At 43.2% G+C, this 20,389-nt stretch overlaps 3 protein-coding genes across 10 annotated transcripts in view; 1 reads left to right on the top strand and 2 right to left on the bottom strand.

Moving 5' to 3' along the window:
* Positions 1 to 2,436: 2,436 nt before the first annotated feature.
* Positions 2,437 to 11,579, bottom strand: SKA3 (spindle and kinetochore associated complex subunit 3). The gene is made up of 9 exons (XM_015852148.3): positions 11,343 to 11,579; positions 10,119 to 10,183; positions 8,884 to 9,049; positions 7,405 to 7,831; positions 5,846 to 5,946; positions 4,855 to 5,045; positions 4,443 to 4,649; positions 4,147 to 4,265; positions 2,437 to 2,669 (listed from the first exon to the last, which is right to left on the bottom strand). The coding sequence occupies exons 1-9, from the start codon at positions 11,443 to 11,445 to the stop codon at positions 2,636 to 2,638; spliced, it is 1,413 nt and encodes a 470-aa protein (XP_015707634.2). The 5' UTR covers positions 11,446 to 11,579; the 3' UTR covers positions 2,437 to 2,635.
* Positions 11,580 to 11,635: 56 nt separating this feature from the next.
* On the top strand, positions 11,636 to 12,414 carry MRPL57 (mitochondrial ribosomal protein L57). Its single transcript, XM_015852158.3, has 2 exons — positions 11,636 to 11,716; positions 11,954 to 12,414. The coding sequence occupies exon 2, from the start codon at positions 11,959 to 11,961 to the stop codon at positions 12,268 to 12,270; it is 312 nt and encodes a 103-aa protein (XP_015707644.1). The 5' UTR covers positions 11,636 to 11,716; positions 11,954 to 11,958; the 3' UTR covers positions 12,271 to 12,414.
* An 891-nt stretch (positions 12,415 to 13,305) lies between these two features.
* Positions 13,306 to 20,389, bottom strand: part of ZDHHC20 (zDHHC palmitoyltransferase 20) — a 45,925-nt gene continuing 38,841 nt past the window's right edge. For all 8 annotated transcript variants that reach the window (XM_015852150.3, XM_085536385.1, XM_015852152.3 and 5 more), the window contains one exon: positions 13,306 to 18,478. Coding sequence is in view for 4 of the 8 variants with exons in the window: in XM_015852152.3 (XP_015707638.1) it covers positions 18,442 to 18,478 (37 nt within the window). In the remaining 4 variants the exon portion in view is untranslated. The remainder of the gene's footprint in view (positions 18,479 to 20,389) is intronic.

The following is a 20,389-nucleotide window of genomic DNA, read 5'->3' as shown; positions in this document are numbered from 1 at the left end:
GGACTTCATCAGCTGCCCCCTTGTACTAGTGGCCATTAGCACAGCAATAGCACACAGGGTCACACTGATAGATGGTACAGACAGCACTGAGTGACGTATTTAGAAAAGGTCGCATTTCTGTGGGATAACACTCATGATTTCATAGTGCAGCCACTGGATGTTGTCACAGCTCCTTCTAAATGCCATCACCCCTATTACTGTGTCATGGGGTGTCCCAGAAGACCAAGAGCTCCAACACCAGCTGTAAATGTTGGGACACGTGATCACAAGAACTGGAACATTTGGATAATGACAACTGACTTTCTGTGAGAAGAAAAAACAAAGCACAGTGTGCTGCTTAAAGCTGTGGAGCATCCGCGATGCTTTAAATAACCGGGGAAGCCTGGGCTCCAGTTATCGCTCCAGTGATTTATGAGAGCCATCAATAAAAGCCCAGCAAAAAGCAGTGGAGTGACGCTCCTCATTTGCCCATTTGACAGCCAGCTGGGCACTTCCATTCCCCTCTGAGATTTATATTCGTATTTAACCTCAGGCAAATTATTTCCAAGAAAACAAAGCGTTTGCTGCTTTGCAGAACAATTTGAGGCACTCCTTTGACAACAAATGGGATTACAGAGAGAATGCTCCGTTAGCTGACACGTTTTATATACCAAAAGAAATGCAAAAGGATTAAGGACCGTAGCAAATGAGGGAAAACCAAAGGCTGTGCTTCTCTGGCTACTTCCCAGATAGGGGCGTCCCTAACTACCAAAGTGCAGCTTCGTGCTGTGCTCCATCTGTTCTGACTGCAGGCTGCTGCTGCATGGTGTGATCCCACGCTCACCCTTCCATACATCTGATATGGCAATCACACAACCTACAGTTGAATTTGAGATTATCGATTTCCACGGGGAGGGAAACTATAAAGCAAAATCCATCAATCTTTCAGTGGCTCAGCAGGTGGTAAGCACCAGAAAACTGCACAACCTGTACTGTCTGTGCAAGAGAAGTGGTGGAACAGCAGCTAGTGGGAACAGCCCCATGTTGTGGATTAGGCACAGCTCAGACTCCGAGTCATATTTGCCTTTTATCAGATGAAGACCATCTCTTCCAAAACTAAGGCTCACTAACTAAGCTACTGCGTATTCAAACTGCACCAACACTCCAGTGCTGTTTCCAGATTCATCCTATGACAAAGCACCACATAATGTGTCAGTTCTTGTGTGATTCCTACCCTAACCTGACATACCTTTCTCCAGCAGCAGCACAGGCTTAGGGAGAGCCTTAAGCTCCTGCTGCCCCAAGGCCACACGGTGGGTGCTGCAGTACCTGACACTTGGTTAATCACAGCGCTGCACAGGTTCCTGCACGGGAGAAACAAACAGATTAGAAACAAAAGCTTTCTACCACTGCCCTCCCCAGCTGGTTTTGAGCAGGGATCAGTTTTGTACGCTGCTTGTTTTCAGTTCTGCTTCCCCCTTCTCCAACACTCACACTATTACTTAAGTCTTATTGAAACCTAGGAGAGACAAATTACAGCTTGCTTTTGTTCTGCTGCTCTGACTGCATCCACCTCACAGGAATATCCCTCCTGACACAAGGGCAGCTAAGCACAAACAGTACAACTACTTGAACAATTCCGTAAACAAAATCCCCCAAACAATCTTGTAAAACTCCATTAGTAAATCCAAAAACATAACCTCACACCACTATCGTGTCATAAGAGATTGAGGGAAACTAAGACAGAGAGGTCTGGAGAGCGAGGTATGTGAGCAGTGGCTCATGTCCTTGGGTTTGTTCAGCCCAGGGAAGAGGAGGCTGAGGGGAGGCTGCTCACAGAGAATTGCTGCCCTGGAACAGACCTTGTTAGACTTATGACATCCCATGACCTGCATCCAGCCCATCAAGTGGGTATAGTCTGTAAAGATGCTGGAAGGAGATGGGGCCATCACTTGGAAAGAGCTGGGTAAGATGAGTAGGTGTTTCAGTAGCAGCAGATGGGTAGTTTTCCAAGCAGCCAGAGAGCATCCAAGACAGAGCAATTGAAAGAGAAGCATGAAGATGCCTGTTGATCAGCCACGTGAAGGAAAACGTGTTCGATGTGCCTTAGTACTGCAGAAGGGATAGATGTCCTGGGGATGCTTTGATACAGTAAGGCAGGACTTACTCGTCTCATAACAAGGAGTTCTGCTGAAGGTATGTCCAAGTGCTGCACTTCAGACTCAGCCCTGAAGCAGGCAGTGTCTGTCTGCAGACTGCTCAGAGCTGCCTGCTTTCTGGGCAGCACAACAAACTTCCCCTTTATTGCAGTTTAATTACACTTCTCTACAGACTTCTGCATCTGAACACGTACAACAGACACAAGAATCAAGTCAAACAACTGAAGTGTTACATAACATAACACATGACTGTAGTCCCTCGTGAAGCAATATTAAAACAACAACCACCAAAACCCAATCTATTTTGGCACTAATTTTAATGAAAAAATTAAATCACAAAATTGTTAGTTCAAGAGAGTTAATACACACCAAGTTTTCTCCAGAAAAAAAGAAATTCTCCTTCTGTGGGTCCTCCCAGTATTTCTTTTCTGCTTTTTGAGCTCTCTATGGTTCAGTGACATGATCCACAAATGTGAAACACAGTCTTCAGCTTGATTTCAAATGTCTGGCTTGAAAACACCTGGATATCCTCTGCAAATATATCCAGAAGAGTTCACTAACTCATTACCTCAGTCATGTTCTGAATTAGCAGAAGACACAAACATTGAAAGCTTGCCCAACAACAGCAACAAAAAGTCAGCTAAAATAAGAGCTTTACTTTATCTGATTAATCAAATAGATTCTAACTGCAGGTACATTATCTACTTCTCTTCATCTCGTGCTGGATTTGTTGCAGCTATTACTTCATATACTTCTTGCACCTCTTACCAAGACAACCACGGTGACCTCTATTTTGAATTTAACAGGAGAAAGACCTTGTAACACATCAATGGTTTAGTTAGTGCAAGCACTGCTCAGCAACAAGTCAAGGTCTTTTCCACTCCTGGTGCTGCCTGGCCAGCAAGGAGCTGGGTGTGCACATGGAGCTGGGACAGGCCAGAACCAGGACAGCTGACCCAAAGTGGCCAAAGGGACGTCCTGCACCACACAGCTCATACTGAGCAATGACACTGGGGGAGCTGGCTGGTAGGGGCAGGCTGGCATTGAGCAATTGCGATGGGCATCGGTTCTCCTCCTCTCTCCCCTCCCTTATTATTAAACTGGGTTCATCTCAACCCACGGGTTCTCACGTGGACTTCCCACTCCCAGCTCTCTCCCTCACCCTGCTGGGGTTTAGCCTGGGACAGAACAGCTGTGTAGTGCTTGGCTGCCTGCCAGGGTAAGCCACAACGTGCCCAAGTGACAGCGTCATGACTTATGTCACTTAATGTAGTTGTCTGCAGTTCTTTACTGCCTATGTTTACTGACACAAGCTTAAAACATTCAGTTGATTGCCACAAAGCAAAATATACCCAGAGATAATGTTACCATTTTATCTTCAATTTATTTCCTCCCTTACCCCTTCCTTATCATTTTTCTTAAAAACTTCCCAGGATTCATAATCAATGATAATATTTGTTCTTTGCAGCCAGATACTATGTCAAAGATCAGATATTTAGTCACACCAACAGGAGCAGGAGAGCAAGCAGCTGAATTAATTTTCTAAATGCATTAAAGTTTTCCTAGCTCCTCAAAATTAATTCCTCTTTGGAGAAGAGAAGGCTGGGGGAGACCTCATTGTGGCCTTTCAGTATTTGAAAGCAGACTATAAACAGAAGGAAGAGCAGCTGTTTATGTGCGTGGATAGTGATAGGACAAGGGGGAATGGTTTTAAACTGAGACAGGGGAGGTTTAGATTAGATATGAGGAGGAAGTTTTTCACACAGAGGGTGGTGATGAACTGGAACAGGCTGCCCAAGGAGACTGTGGATGCCCCATCCCTGGAGGCATTCAAGGCCAGGCTGGATGTGGCTCTGGGCAGCCTGGTCTGGTGGTTGGCAGCCCTGCACGTAGCAGGGGGTTGAAACCAGATGGTCATTGTGGTCCTTTTCAACCCTGGCCATTCTGTGAATCTATGATTATGATTAAAATCCAGTTACGTAACCAAATATGGAACATCTGATCATACCTGTTCTCTTTGCTGCAGTAAGCACTGAAATCACTTCCAAATCTTGCAGCATCTCCTGCCTTAGTCTCCACTTTCTTAGATACAGAAGAATCTACTTTATGGTTATACTTTGACAGAATCTACAACAAAGATTAAAAAAGGAATAACTTTAGAACTCCAAACAGGATTACAATCTACATCTTTTCAGTAAGCAGCAGAGAACCCTTTCTTTTTGAGGAACAACACTTGATAAACAACCCCCTTTTAATACTACTGTTCTGATATGAAAAATAACTCAGAAAACAAACAGAGCTGACCTGCAGTACATCATCGGGTATCCTCGTTATTTCTGGAGGTGGAGGAGTGCTGAGTAAATGGTCGTACTGTTTTATTTTGGGAGGAGATTGGTTCCCCAAATGTTGGAGATACGCATCAGAGCTCACAGCAGAAGGAATGCTGCCTTCTATGCTTTGTTTCTCTGTTGCATTGTTTTCGGTCACCAACGTGATCTTCTCTTGCATTTCCTGTTACAGAGAAGCTGTTATATGCCTTCAGTTCATTTATTTCTCTTCAGTAAACTATTTAACACGTTCTTACAAAATTACCAATAAAAACACATCATTTACAGGGACCAGAAAAACGGGTATAGGAAAAGGAGAGCAAAGTGACATTTGAAGAACTGCTCACAGCAGTATGTGTATGAAAGTACATATAACTGCTGTATAGTACCAGAACTCCTCCTTTCAGCCATCTGGCTTCAAAATCCGGAGGTGGCGGCGTTGCTGCGTGGCTGGGAAGAGGCAGTTTGTCTCTTTCTGGTGACCTGGCTGACACCGCACTGTCTGCTCGGGAAGGGATTTTCACACCAGGTGTGCAGAACACGGGCATTACAGGAGAAGCCATATAGTCAGCTGCTGGAACTAGTGAAAAAAATATAAGTAAATCCATCCATAAATGTACATACATACTTGTAGCTGCAGTGCTCCACTTCAGTTCTCCAAATCAGTTACCTTGTTACAGATTCATTTACACATTCCAAAATACCTGCACCATTTTAGCTCATTTAGCTGTTTGGGGTGAAAACACACCCAAACTGCAGAGCTCCAACAGCAGTAAATAAAGAAAACAAAACTAATCAAAATAATCCTGTCTCGCTACCAAATAGAACTGAAAGAGCCCAACTTAAACCAGCACTGCCTCAGATTTCCATATACTCAGTAGTTGGTATGTTTGGTGCAAGACTTCCAGACATTTTCAAAGGAATATATTAGAAATTATATAATTAGAAATTTCAGTGCTACTCTTGAAAGATGTAAGTTACTGTTTGGTTAATCTGTTTTAAAGCAGTTTCTTTCCCATTCATTTAACTGGCTTTGAATAGATATAATAAATAAATCTCAGAGAAAGAAGTTTGATTCCTATAATAGTTATGTTACTATGTTATTAGTAGTATGGATAAATGGCAATTCTGATACGATAGAAGCCTTTGTACAATTCTATATGGATATGAGCAGAAGAATAAGCACTGATTTCTGCTGAAGCACAGGGATTCCCCATAGAAGCCAACAATGTTACTTCTCTGAACACTAAATATGCAAATAATGACTGGACACAAATTGAGGATATTTAACAAGAAACAGATTAAATATTATCAGATGTTAATACACACAGAATGTTAAAAAAGGCAAACCTACATTTACTTGACATATTTTTAACTTACCATTCTCATCTGTTGCTTTTGTTTTCGGCTCAGGAGTAACTGCCGTTTCCACGGGCGGCATTTTTGCTACATTCACTTCACGATCACTTGTTTTAACTGAGCTGAAAAACCAAAAGCCTCAATAAACTCTCAAGTAACATGAAGGAATCACTACTGAAGGAGTACTGTCAGCTCCACCACTTGCCAAGCATTTGTTCAAGAGTCTAAAATGATCTACTATCTCTGATGCTGCTCCTACCGTGCAGAAGTTTAGCCCAAGCAACGTATTACAAAATAAGGAACACACAGCCCAGAGATGCTGCAGACACCCTCTCCTTGGAGGCATTCAAGGCCAGGCTGGATGGGGCTTTGAGCAACCTGGTCTGGAGGGAGGTGTCCCTGCCTACACTGGGAGGTTGGAACAAGATGACCTTAAAGGTCCCCTCCAATCCAAACCGTTCTATGATTCCATGATCTAGAACCTGTCAGTAAAAAGCCTCAAGAAATCCATGTGAGGCAGCACATTTCCATGAGATGATCAGGCATCCCGTTGTCAGCCTTCTTTCTTAATAAAAAGCCAACCAAGCAAACAAACAAACAAACAAAAACACTAAAAAACTTAAGGAAAGAAAAAGTATCTTTTCAAGTCAGTTTTTCCTCAGTAATATTATTAATATCTGAAAACCCTGTCCAACCACAACCCAACCATAGTACCCTAACTAACAACCCTCTGCTAAATCATGTCCCTGAGCACCACATCCAAACGGTTTTAAACACATCCAGGGATGGCGACTCAACCACCTCCCTGTGCAGCCCATTCCAGTACTTAACTACTCTTTCTGTAAAGAAGTGTTTCCTGATATCCAACCTAAACTTACCCTGGCACAACTTGAGGCCATTTCCCCTCATCCTGTCACCAGTCACAAGGGAGAAGAGCCAAATCCTACCATACCTGTTTAGAAGGACAGATCCCAAAACTCTTTCAAGAGAAAAATGTATCTTTTTTAGATTACTGGGGGGGGGGAGTAAAATAAAAAAACATTGAAATGTTACATTGGTTACATTGTGGTAACCATGTACCATTGGTTACAATGGTTACTATTGTGGTACATTGGAACAAAGGGAACAAAGTCTCTGAAGCTGGTACAGTTCTGAAGAACTTCACATTAGCACCTGTATAGTAAATATCAGGGCTTTAAAAAGAAGAATTAGGGAAGCCTCTCTAAAAAAAAAATCCTTAACTGCTGAACAGAATATGTCTCTTAAATAAGGTCAGCTTTCAAAATTGGATGCATGGCTAATCCAAATAATACAAACATTATTTAACCACCCTTTTCCAGCAGGAGGAGTCTAGAAATGTGTTTTCAATTAAAAGATGGAGTAAAAAGAAGCATCTGCTTGAAGCTGGATAACAGAAAAAATAACACGTTTAAGGTAGACAGAAAGCTAACAAGTAGATAATGACAAATCACCTGTTAGCAGAAAAAAAACCAGATAGGCAATAGCAACAAGAGAAGGGTACAGCAAGAAGAAACACTGGAAAATTCAATAGAGAAACGATCAGAGCTTCAAGTACTTACTTGTTTGACTGAGCAGTTTTACATATGAGAGTCATCGTGTAATCTTCATTCATACACATGGCGTGTTCGCTAATGCCAAAGTGTTCCAGTTTTGGCGTTACGCACTCAAAGTCATCCATCTTTAACATGCATTTGGGTGTTTTGGGCAGAGCACAAGGGGCCTGTGTTTTTGGGGGAGTTTTGTGCTCTGCATTTTCTTGACTGGCATTTGCTGCATGTTGTTGTCCATGTAATGCTCTCCGGGGCCTGGAGAAAGCATAATGTGAAAGGCCAAAATCAGAAAGCTGTGGGTTCCACAGTGGGTCTCTGGGCTCAGGCGGGTTCTCAGCACAGGCAGGAAGAGGAGGTACATCATCCGCTTGCTCTTGATCTGATTTACTCTGGTCAGATGCATTTGAATCACCATTCGCCTCCTCTTCCTGCTCCTCTGATTGAGGAAAGAAACAGAGTTTGTTTTGTTAGAAGTTTATCTTTTAAGAATTTTTAAAATATATTTGAAGGGGGGAGAAAATTCCCAATTACATATATATACATACACATATAAAAATAATGTTTATTACTTTAAATATTAGAGTAATATGACTCCTTTCATTTTAAAGCACCAGCACCCAACATGAATCTACAACAACTACCAAAAGCTCTTATCAGGCAAAGCTGTACTTAGAATGCAGGCCCAACACTTACTGAATTTTAGTCTATTGGTAAATACTTCCAGAAGTAAATGAAGCTGAAAGCTTCTTACACTTCAGACATTATTAATAGAATCCAGCCTCCCTGTACGGCCTAGGCAGAAAGGTTTAAGCTTAAATACATTTATCTGTCCCCATTTCACTGCAAGAGTAAACGTTTGTTAAAAACATGGAAGAAAAAAACTGTACAGAAAAAAGTGGTGACTTAAAAGTCATAAAAGATAACATGAGTCCATGAGTCCGCTGCAGAAATAAGCCAAAGTGTAATTTGTAAGATTCTGTAGTGACATGAATGGAAATAGCTGTGTGTGTGTGTGTGGTTAGACTGGGTAATCTTGGAGGGCTTTTCAACCTTAATGATTTTGTGATTTGTGAATATTTGCAAAGTGCTGCATAACATAAGCAGCAGATGATTTAAGCTTATGGGATAACGACACACAAATATAAGCTAATTCAGATCTATCTGCAGTGGTTCATTGTGCAAGAGAAGATGAAGCAGCCCAACTGTCTGGGTTATCAGAAAGCATTTGCAAACCTCTTCTCTTTGTACAGCTGTAAGTGAAGAGAAAAACACACCAACCAAGAGCACGTCAGGAGACGCAGCTCTAAGCTTTTGCACATTTTATTCTTAGAGCAGCCATTGCAACAGAACCTTTCAGCCCCATATGAGTATAAAGCAAAAAACACAGAGCTACCTGACCTCTTAATTAACAGAAACAACACACAGCAGAAGAGAAACATTTTAGAAAAGTTACGTGTCTTCAATTACTCCATTGCCAACAAATATTACCTGTAGGGACTTCGACCTGTGGTTTGTAGCCGTATTTCTCGAATACCTCTCTTATTTTTGCAAGATCCGCTGCATTTCTCTGCATCAAGATCTCAGTTGCCTTCAGAAAGTCATTAACTTCTTGTTTCTCAGAGGAACTCTTGGCAAGAACGGCACTAGCATCTTCCTTTGGGTGAAGGAGGGGAAGGAGAAAGGAAGCAATGGGTTTTCAAATCACAGAATCACAGAATGACCCAGGTTGGAAGGAACCTCAAGGATCATGTAGTACCAACCCCCCTGCCTGGCAGGGCCACCAAACATACACATTTACTAGATCAGGTTGCCCAGGGCCCCGTCCAACCTGGTCTTGAACACCTCCAAGGACGGGGCACCCACAACCTCCCTGGGCAGCCTGTTCCAGGGCCTAACCACTCTCCTAGTGAAGAACTTCCCCCTAACATCCAACCTAAATCTTCCCTCTTTTAAATTAAAACCATTTCCCCACCTGGGGAAATCACCACCTGGTCGTTGTTTCTACATGTAGTGTTTTGGGAATAACACATGAACCAGGATGAACACATTCATACCAGGATGAGCAGCAAATGTAGATTTTGTCTGTACCTGAAAGCTTGGTTAAAAGCACTGGGAATACATAGAAGTTCACACCAACTGACAGATACTGTGAGGACAGTGCACAGTGTGGTAACTGCTTCCTGCTGACCTCCCAGACAAAACCACGTGCTTTTACTGCATTAAAAAAACGAGTGCATTTACCTAACAACTAATTTGGACTTCTAAATACGAAAAAAAAAACCATAGGAGAGAGCAGCTGGTGACCTCCCAGTTTCCAGATTAGGTTACTGCTCATTTACTTGCACACGTGCCTATTTCTATAGACTGTTTTGTCTACTTCTGTTAAAGGACATACCTTTTGCTGAATGTTTCTCACTGAACAAAGCTGGATATGCCTCTCCTGAATCCGGCTCCCCCACCCCTATGCCCTGGTATAGCCACAACTCCCCCATGACCTGCTGGACTGAATGACAACACTGACAGCAAGCTCATCAGCACAGGCACCCCACAGTTCTGGGTGCTGCCTCGTAACCATAACGAGGACTTAGAGGTAAGTAAATGGAAAGGTCAGAACTGCTGAATAACGATGCTGTGTCGTCAAAGAACATCAAAAGGATCAAAGAACAACCAGCAGTTTATGGACACACTCTCTGCCCCAGTTTTTCAATACCTTAAGGCATTACCTTCACAGCCCTGATTTCAGAGTGTAGGTCTTGCAAAACTCTCATTGGAGGTTCCTCTTCATAGTCTTTGATACACGTATCCACATAAAAGCGTTTTGAAATTAAAAAAAGAAAAAGGAGAGAATTAGTGTTTAGCGTACAGGTACAATGCAGTGTAAGCTCCACCAGCAGATGTTGGTACTGTCCACGCAGAAACACAGAAGCCAAGAACAGACCTTTATTCTTTCACTGGATATCAAGGTTAATGCCAATAGTGTAAAAGAGGACCCGTGCAGCACAACAAGCCTTAACAGAACAATACATTTAACTACAGCCTTCAGCTGGCTGTGCAGAGAGAGAACACCCTGAACATGTATTTTCCTGCACTGATTCGTGACAAGGTTAAAAACAAGAACGTGATTCAGTACTGAAAGGGAACCTGTGAACAGGAGAGAGGCTGGCATTTTATGCGGGCAAATAGTGAGAGAACAAGGGTGTATTAAGAAGAGCGTGTCCAGCAGGTCGAAGGAGGTGATCCTCCCCCTCTACTCTGCCCTGGTGAGGCCTCATCTGGAATATTGTGTCCAGTTCTGGGCTCCCCAGTACAAAAAAGACAGGGATCTCTTGGAAAGAGTCCAGCGGAGGGCCACTAAGATGGTGAAGGGCCTGGAGCATCTCCCCTATGAGGAGAGACTTAGGGAACTGGGTCTGTTTAGCCTTGAGAAAAGAAGGCTGAGAGGGGACTTGATCTATGTTTATAAATACCTGAGGTGTGGGAGCCATAGTGGTGAGGCTGGTCTCTTTTTAGTAGTGTGTGGGGATAGGACTAGGGGTAATGGGATGAAACTACAGCATAGGAAGTTCCGTACAAATGTGCGGAAGAACTTCTTTACAGTGAGGGTGACGGAGCACTGGAACAGGCTGCCCAGGGAGGTGGTGGAGTCTCCTTCTCTGGAGATATTCAAGACCTGCCTGGACGCCGACCTGTGTGACATGGTGTAGGGAGCCTGCTTTGGCAGGGGGGTTGGACTCAATGATCTCTAGAGGTCCCTTCCAACCCCTACAGTTCTGTGATTCTGTGAAGGGGGAACGGCTTTAGGACGTGGTAAAACCCTCACTTGCACACCCACAACAGCGCTCAGAGAGGCGATGCGGGCTGTTCTCACACAAACCCCACAGTGCCCTCCTCAGCAGCTCAGGCCCAGCCCGTCCTGTCAGGCGCTTAGAGGCGGTTCCCGCACTTACCCGCGTCCTCCCCGTTCATCGCCCGCTCCAGATGCTTCACCTCCTTCTCTAACGTGAGGGCCAGAGAGCGCAGCTTGCCGAAGAAGCCCCTGGACACATCCATCGCTCGGGGGGCTGAGGGAGCCGGTCCGGACACACCGCACAGCGATGGCTGCAACGCACAGCACTCAGCAGTCAGCACAGCTCCACAGCTCCGGATCCCGCCGCTGCTTTCGAACCGCCGCCTACTCGCGCTCCGTTGGCGCTGCGGGCTCTCGCGAGCAGTGCCGTCTCCAACACTCGCGAGAAGCGCCGCCATCATCGCTGTGCTCGGTGTGTGAGGCGCCCTGGTCGTGCCGTGGATCCTCCTTAGCGCTGCCGGCTGCACACACCCGGTGGGTCCCGGCGGTCCGGCCCGTTCCGTCCGCACGGCGCCCGGACGTGGGTCGTTGTGGCAGCACGGCGCTGTCGGTGCTTTAGGCTGCACGCAGCTCTGGTTGCCACCACGGGGTTGTGAGCTGGAAGCTTTCTAGCAGTGAGCCACAAGGCACTGCGAGCACAGGAATATCCTTATTGCTCTTATTCCTCCCCCCTAAATAACGCGTGGCTTTTGTGTGTGTTTCTGTTTGAAGGCACAATGTTCTTAACAATGGTTCTGCTCCGGAAGAGGATTCCTGGAAAGCAGTGGATTGGAAAATACAGGCGGCCCAGAATCGTTACCACTGGCATGAAGCAGGCGATGATCCGAAGGCTGGAGATTGAAGCAGAGAACGAATATTGGCTGAGCCGGCCGTACCTGACACGGGAGGAGGAATACGGTCACAACAGGGAAGTGAGACGGGCCCGGTGGGAGGCCTTTAAAGCCCTGAAGACGTCCAAGTTCCCTGAGCACAGATATATGAGTGACCACTTGAACCACTTAAATGTCTCAAAGAAATGGACCTCTTGAGCACGGACACGCTGGTACTTGTGCTGCTGCCAGCTGCAATCTTGTACCTGTTGTGGCAGCTTTGCAACGCAGTGTAACAGAGGTGGATGAGAAATGAGGCTGCTGTGGTGTACAAAATGTTACATTAAAGGTAATCCTACAGAACAGTGTTTGGTTGTGGTGAGTGGTGAGGTCCTGAGCAGGCTGCCCAGGGAGGTTGTGGATGCCCCGTCCTTGGAGGTGTTCAAGACCAGGTTGGACGGGGCCCTGGGCAACCTGATCTAGTAAAGGTGTATGTTTGGTGGCCCTGCCAGGCAGGGAGGTTGGAACGACATGATCCTTGAGGTCCCTTCCAACCCGGGTCATTCTGTGATTCTGTGATTCTGTTTCTTTGCTGTATTAGAAGACTGCCCTTCCGGTGGCTTAAGGGTTTAGCATAAAACAGTGTGAGTTACACTGCAGTGATGACCTGAACTAGATTTGTAGCTTGGTTTTTTTGAAAACCGGAATACAGTGGCTGTACTGAAAAGGATTATCTGTTTGTACGGGCCAGATGGCTTTTACTTGTCTCTGCTCTATGAGGGGCTACATCTGTATTCATATGTTCACAGTTGAAATATAGCGGAAGCTACCTGAGGTACTGCTCTTCACCAGGCATGTGAGGATCAAGAATAGAGCTGTGATCGTGAGGGGCTGCAACAAACATAAAATGTTCAGCTTTAATATAGAATCAATATCATTGTTGTAATGGGAGTGTCAATTTCTGTGTTACTGCCCATGCTTAAACAGAGCGTAGTTCTGACTGGAGAAGGATGGCTGCTGACTCTTGAGTGGCAGCTCGATGCCCAAGTCATGCTTAGTTTGTGGCTGATCGTGTTTCTCCAGGAAAACAGTTTCTCCCATCAAGACTAAGTGAGCTGGAACCATAGCAGGAATAAGTACAATCTTGTGTTGGTGCAGGTCAGGTGTGAGAACTATTTCCACCAGCAGACACAATGTTTCCCAGATATGCAGCAGTTTGTGCTGATCTAATACACGCAAGCTACAGCTAAGCAATTTTCAGCTTATTCCACATACTTTTATTATGTCAGTCAGTTTTGCATTCGCCGACAGAAGTTGTGTGTCAAATACATCGATATTTTATCACTTTTGAAAAGAGGCCTAAAATAGTACAACTCGTTATTTAAACACCAATTCTACTTCCATGAAGTATGAGCAGGTCTGAACACTGATGTACAAAAATCTTGAGTGCACTTATAAATAATATTATAATCTCGAATGCTTATAAACGACTTGAGATAACATGGAAAAGTACATCTGAGCAAACTGCAGGGTGCAAGTCAAGCACGAAGGAACTCTTAAGCAACGTAACGTGACTTTGTATTTAATTCATTTATAAAAGCTCATTTTAAAAAAATCACTTCAAGTATTAAACTGTAAAATGGCAACATGTATTTTCTGCATAGGACTCGTCCTACCCGCAACATACAAACATAGAAACAGTAACTGTGCCATTACATATCTTTTACATTTAATGCCGGAATTAAATACAGCTCAATACAAGTTCAGGCAGCAAATTAAAAGCGATGGTGTAAGTGGAACAGTGGGAACTGAGCAGTGTGACTGTTGATGAGCCTTTGCTGGCTACTACAGAACTGGAAGGAACCCATGTTCAATTCTGTTAAGGGTAAAAGGGGGTGAGAGAACAGAGAGGGAGCCTCGACACTTTAACAGCAGGACGACTCCTGCTTTCCGTGATGTTTTTATGAGTGTATGTATTTGCAGCTAAGAAAGGTTTAAGACGCTCACAATAAAGCTGACAGGAGCAGGTTAAGGGATGAGAAAACAGAGAGGTACGTGCTAAGCATTTAAATCGTCAACTAAGTAATGTAAACAGGAGGGCATCTGCACGTCACCATTAGTGCTGTGGTGCCAACGTAAGTGGATACTTCATCCCCAGCACGTGCTTCCCTGCTGCGCATGTGCTCTGTACTTCTTGTGGCTGGGGAAGTCTTCAAAACCAAATAAAGCCATTTTGTAAACAAAATCAGACTTCACAAGCTCATGGAAACAAGAGTCAAGTAATTGCTGCAAACAAACCGACCCAACAAACAGCGAAAGACCAGTTTTAATCGGAATTAGCACTAAGTACAACTTATTTCATGAGTTACATAATTAAGAAAAATACATATAAAAAGCTGTCTATATATACAAAATAAACTGATAGAAATGAACATAGTATATGCGCTCAGTATTGTAACAAATAACTTTAGATGCAGCTGCTCTCTTTGGTGCCATTCAGAGACAGAAGATCCTCTTATATTGGATATCAGCTTTATTTTTTAAGTAACATGAAAAATGTGCTCTTGATCTGCACTGTGTGATTGAACAGCTATTTGGAGCCTCTTCATACCTGAAGCCTTCAATTCTGCATTATTTTAGCCAGTCTCCCTACACAACATGAGCTATAAAGCTCAAAACCTTATTTTTTTTTAATCCTAAATAGATTTCACCAGTCAGTGCTCCAGATCCAGGCAGATCTTTCTCACTTGTGTCAAGAGTTGATGCATCTTACCATGACACTAAATCTGCCAGTTCATTTTCCTCCTCGCGGGGCTCTGGTGAGCTACAACTGGTCAAACTTCAAACTGTAATCAATGAAGAACTTTGAAAGAATACTGAATAGCACTGAAATTTATGAAAACTTCCAAAGCCCCAAAAGATTATTAACAAGACAGAAAAGCCACATGAGATCAAATGAGGGAAGAAACAGTACCTGAGAAACGGTGGCATTTAATACTCTGGATGCCCAGTTTGTAGACAGTCTGCCCAAAGCAGCTTGGTACCCGTACATTCCACATTCAAAGCGTAGGTTTGACAAAGATGTTACTATGACTTCCCTACTCCAATGAGTAGAAGTGCCAGAGCTCCCTCCGATACAAACCCCTGGCTATTTGAAATGGAAGTTTTCAATCAAGGGGTTAGGATGCATCCAACTTACCAGTTATTACAGAAACCGAACATAATCCTGCCCTCTGCCAATAACACATTTGGTAAGAACAGCACTTATGTGCACCTTCACAGTTTGTAAACAAACCGATACTGAGGGAAAAACATTAGTTGAGGTTTCTAAAATAAAGTCTGCCTTTCTATTTATGCATCTGCCTTCATCTTTTTACAGGGAGAGCTTTATCAACTCACGACATTTCTGTGTCATTTGTGGTTGTGACTGTTGTGTGGATTTTTATAAAAGAAAAGAAGGCTTTAGGAGATACCAAAGCACAGCTTCTGACTGCAGCCAATGTCAACTATGCTACAGTCACTGCAATGCTACTCATGGCTAGCAGTTATTTTGAGGAGTTTAAAAGCTTAAGCACTGTTATTTTTAGTGACAAACGTAAGTATTTTCAAGACTTGCTGACACACAGCAGCTTAAAGCACAGAAAAAGCATGTACCTCATGACCCTGCATCCTGACCATCTTCCCTTCTTGCCTCCTGACCAGGCAGGTCAGCTCCTCTCGCTGGAGGCGTGCGGCGACTCAGTGCATAGATGTGGGCTGAAAGGACATCCTAGTGTGCTCCTGCAGAGCCCAGCTAGCAGTCAGACAGCTTTTTGTCCTCACCAAGGTTGCATTCAGGCTAAAAGAGGGAGTAAGCCAGAAACCATCCCACTCTGCTTTGATACAGCACGGGATGCCCTTGCTTATGGCTACGGAGCTGTCAGATCAGAACTCTCAGAGAACCAAAACGCACCTTGCTAGAAAGCAGGCAGATTTGGCCCATCTGTTTACTTGCATTTTTTCCCCCCCGCAGATTAACTATTCTGACTTAAGCAATAAAACAAGTTATATTGATGTTAGCTTACAGCACACACCATTCACATAGGTGTAAACTGAACACCTGGAAGAGCTGAGGGGACTGTCCCTTTTGAGATTTACCCTATTAGACAGCAATATTCCTTCTACTTCTGCTAGACAACTGTAGATGCATTTGTTACCTCTGCTGTGATACACTGATCCAGTAAAAGAAACATGATATCCAGGGTCTTCCATTATAATTCTATGCTGCACTGAGCTCAGTCTTGCGTTTCCATCGTCTTCCCCAGGAAATGTTGCTGACGCATTCTCTCCTTCTAAGTTCAACATGTCAGTACTCATGAAAGCTTATATTTAGATGAGAGCTTTTCACTTGACATTTGAGAAGGAAAAGCGAAACCTTTCAGATTAATGCATAGCAAATACTTTTTCTTTGAAAACTGGCAAATGTAAAATTTATTGTACAAAGTTTGAAGAACATACAAAGTACCTTCAGTTCTGTCTCAGCAGTATCTGACAGTGACAACAATATGCCCGTAGGTCACTGAAGTGCTCCTGTTATAGAAGACTGGAAAAAATACCTTTTCCTAAATGTCAAAGACAAAGAAAATATTTGTTTTTAAAACTCAGAGTATACTTGATATCCAAGTAACTCCAGTACGTCAGTGATGGGGAAAAGCAGTGATCAGTCTGGCATAGAAACCAAAGAAGTTCCTTTTGTTCAGAACATCAACATAGCTACCACCTTCAGTTTCTATCAGAGAGGCTTATGACTATTTGTAATCAGCATCAGCTGAACATCAGAAAAGCTTCAGACCATAGAACTGCATTTTTCCACTTTGGTCAGGTGCAAAATGCCGGGAACATCAAAAGATGAATTCAAAGCATTCTCTATAGAGGAGTAGAAGGAAAAGAAAAACCATGAGGTTTGTTGTAGGTCTTGAGCTTAGTGGGACTTTATTCCTCAATACAGGAAACGTTTTGCCCTTTGTGAACATGGTACATCACTGCACAAAGCACCCATCTTTAGCAGTTCAGCATCACTTTAAAACCGACTTGAAAGTGGCAGACAAAGCAGACAGCATACAGAGTTTTGGTGTGTTAACACAAGTGCCTGATCCAGCCCTAACTTTCTCATAAGTACTTGAAATTTGTTTAAATGGTATTTCAGAACCAATAAAAACTTGTGTTTTTATTAAAAAGATAAAACAAAAGTATAAAACAGTATTTATAAACCATCAAGAGTCCCATATAAAAAGCAGTACTCTTCCAGTTCCATTTTCTAACGACACACGACTGCACTAAGATTTTTCTCAGGGGTACATTGCCATTTTGTTACTGCCTCATACAGAACACTGCAAACATTAACAGAAAATGTAACAGTTTGTTAACTCCCTTTTTCAATTGGATTTTCTTCTTATGCTGACAGGAAGTTGTTGAAAAGCAATAAACTATGTTTTTATCAACTAAGAAAGAGTTCACTTCTTTGAGCTTACTCTTGTGTTCATGGTCACAAGATGCGCCAGAGGAGGTTTAGATTAGACATAAGGAAAAACTTTTTCTCTCAGAGAGTGGTCAGGCACTGGAATGGCTGCCCAGGGAGGTGGTGGAGTTGCTGTCCCTGGCAGTGTTCAAGAGGCGTCTGGATGAGGAGCTACGAGATGTGGTTTGTGGTAGCAATGGTGATGGGAGGACAGTTGGACTGGATGATCTTGTAGGTCCTTTCCAACCTTGTGATTCTATGATTCTTGATATGGTTAAATGGTCAAATTAGAAGGATGATGGGGTTCAATCTGATAGCAAAAAAACAATGCCAAGTTTTTACTTTGTTGGAAATGCTTCGTTCCATAGTGCAGTCAGCAGAAGGAATGCAGAATCCTGAAAGGCTTATATAGCTATGACCATGAATGTATCATCTGGTACCTTCTTTCCCACCACCTGGTGTGTGAGCTGTGAACAGCTGTACTTCAGACTCATCAGCCACGCTCTTGGTTGATTCCTCCTCCATCCTTTTTTCTTCTTCTTTCTGTACCCTCAAGTCCTGCTATGGAAGTGAATTCTGCAGTGCCTAAGGTATAAAGTTTGCCCGTGGGGAGGTAGCAGTCCCCACCACTGCAGCGTAACAGAAATGCATAGTTCCCACTCTGGACCTTGTGCATCCAAGCAGGGCACTTCAGGATTTGGCCCTTTGGTAGCAGAATATAATTCAGTGCTGCATAAATGCACACGAAGAATCTTAAGGCATCTGTCTGAACTTCCCTGCTCTGCAAATAGTGCTTACAAGAATCCACTGGACTGTGCAGAAACTTCAATTTCTTGTCTCCTCATAAAATGCTCATGTTCCATTTTTTACTGATCAATTTCTTCCAAACAAAATTAAGTAACATTCAAGCACAAAATGTGTTGCAGAAACCTAATGAAACAAAAAAGGTAATTAGTGCAATTGCACCATTAGCTTTGAAAAAAATGAGGATCATACTGCATTACACAAATGCAGCTAGATAACACAGATAATTTACTGACTCTCGACTCAGGACTGCAGCTAAGGTAACTTTAACTCACAATCAGCCTTCTAGGAGGTGTTTTGTTTTTTTTGTTTTTTTTTTTTTTTTTTAATTCTCCTTTTAAACTTCCTATGTGTAATAAGATTATCTCCACTAAGAACATCAAATCCAATTGCCACTGATCTGTAGCTAACGTCATTTGGATGTCTGGCTGACAAGAATTTTTAATGAAATCCAACAGATGTGGGGACATAAATGGCATTTGCATAGATGAGGCTGGTTGAGTGCTGGCTGGGTGATTAGCATTCCTTTCTGTAGAATCATCTGGGAGCTCTACTTAAGTCAGCCATAAATTCAGTTGCTTCTGTTGCATGTAGTAAGTATGAAAATAAAAAAATACAACTATCAGGGCATAGCAAAGTACATGGAAACGTTCTCGATCTCACGACTATTGCTTTGCTGCATACAATTGCAGAGGAGCTGGAATTAACCAGGTAGGCTTAGAGAAACCGATCAAATCAAATCAAACTCAGAACAGCTGGAACATCTTTCTTGTAAGCTCTGTTTAAGCACTAGAAGGCCACAATAACGTCTCCCCAGAGCCTTCTCCATGCTGAACAAGCCCAACTCCCTCAACTGTTCTTCATAGGAAATGAGCTCCAGCCATCTGATCATTTTCATGATACTCCTCTGGACCCACTCCAACAGCATCTTTCCTGTATGAGGGGCTTCGGGCTCAGACACAGTACTTCAGAGCAGGGCACACAAGGACAGAGCAGAGGGGGACAATCCCTGCCCTCTCCCTGCTGGCCACCTCTCTTTTGATGCAGCTCAGGATACTGTTGGCTTTCCAGTATGCAAGAACGTATCACCAGCTCTAAACATCTAAGCCAGTCAGTTGTGTTCCCTCTCTAAGTCAGGAGAAAGAAAGGTTAAGCAGATTCTGTTATACTCTGGTCAAAGACTACTGGCATACACCAATCTCAGAAGGTAACTATTCCATTCTATGAATCATAGAAAAGACTGAGAAACCTGTTTAGATCAGATTAAATTTTACAGAGCTAGAGGCTGAATACATGTCACCAAGGCATCCATCTGTACATTTTATATAGAAGCGTTAAGAAAGGTAAACTAACTATTCTAATTAATTCAGGTCCCCTGAAGAGACCTTTTAGGGAATGACTCAACCCCCCACTTGTTATTTGTCCAAATACAGTTTCTTCCTCTTTTAGAGAGAAAAAAATTACTAGGTGCTTACAAACTCACTATGGTATGAAGTCAACATCAGAGAGATCTCGTTCAGACATTGGCAATGCCCCAAGGGAAGCAGCAGCACTCACTGTATTTCCTAAGTGCAAAGAGCATAGTGTGCACTGAAGCACTTAAGAAGCTCATTGTCAGTGACAAGTGATGTGAAACAGCCATGCAGTATGCAACAGTATACAGATACCTGTATTTTACCTACTGAACTGTTAAGGAGCTGTAGCTTGAGAGAGTATCAAAACATTTCATCTTGAAATGGCTTGTTTAGCAGAGCAGATTCTTTTCCCTGGTCAGGTAACAAATCCAGCATCATACACTTCAGTCTAAATTGCAGCATTAGGTTGACTCATCTCAGATCCAGCCAGACCACATTTCCTGCACTTCAGCATTACTCTCATTCTTGTCTCCTGGAGACCTATTTGGAGTTTTATTTAGACCTATTGCTCACCCAACATCAGAGGATTTCTCTGCATTCCAAGAACAGTAACTTTTGACCTCAAGATTTTAATTTACTTATAAGCACAGAGAAATAGCCATCAATTATGTTAGTCTCACTT

Source organism: Coturnix japonica, chromosome 1 (genome assembly GCF_054131305.1).
Source record: "Coturnix japonica strain WE chromosome 1, WE-NBRP24, whole genome shotgun sequence".
Taxonomy (NCBI): domain Eukaryota; kingdom Metazoa; phylum Chordata; class Aves; order Galliformes; family Phasianidae; genus Coturnix; species Coturnix japonica.
This window is presented reverse-complemented; position numbering and strand designations above follow the sequence as displayed.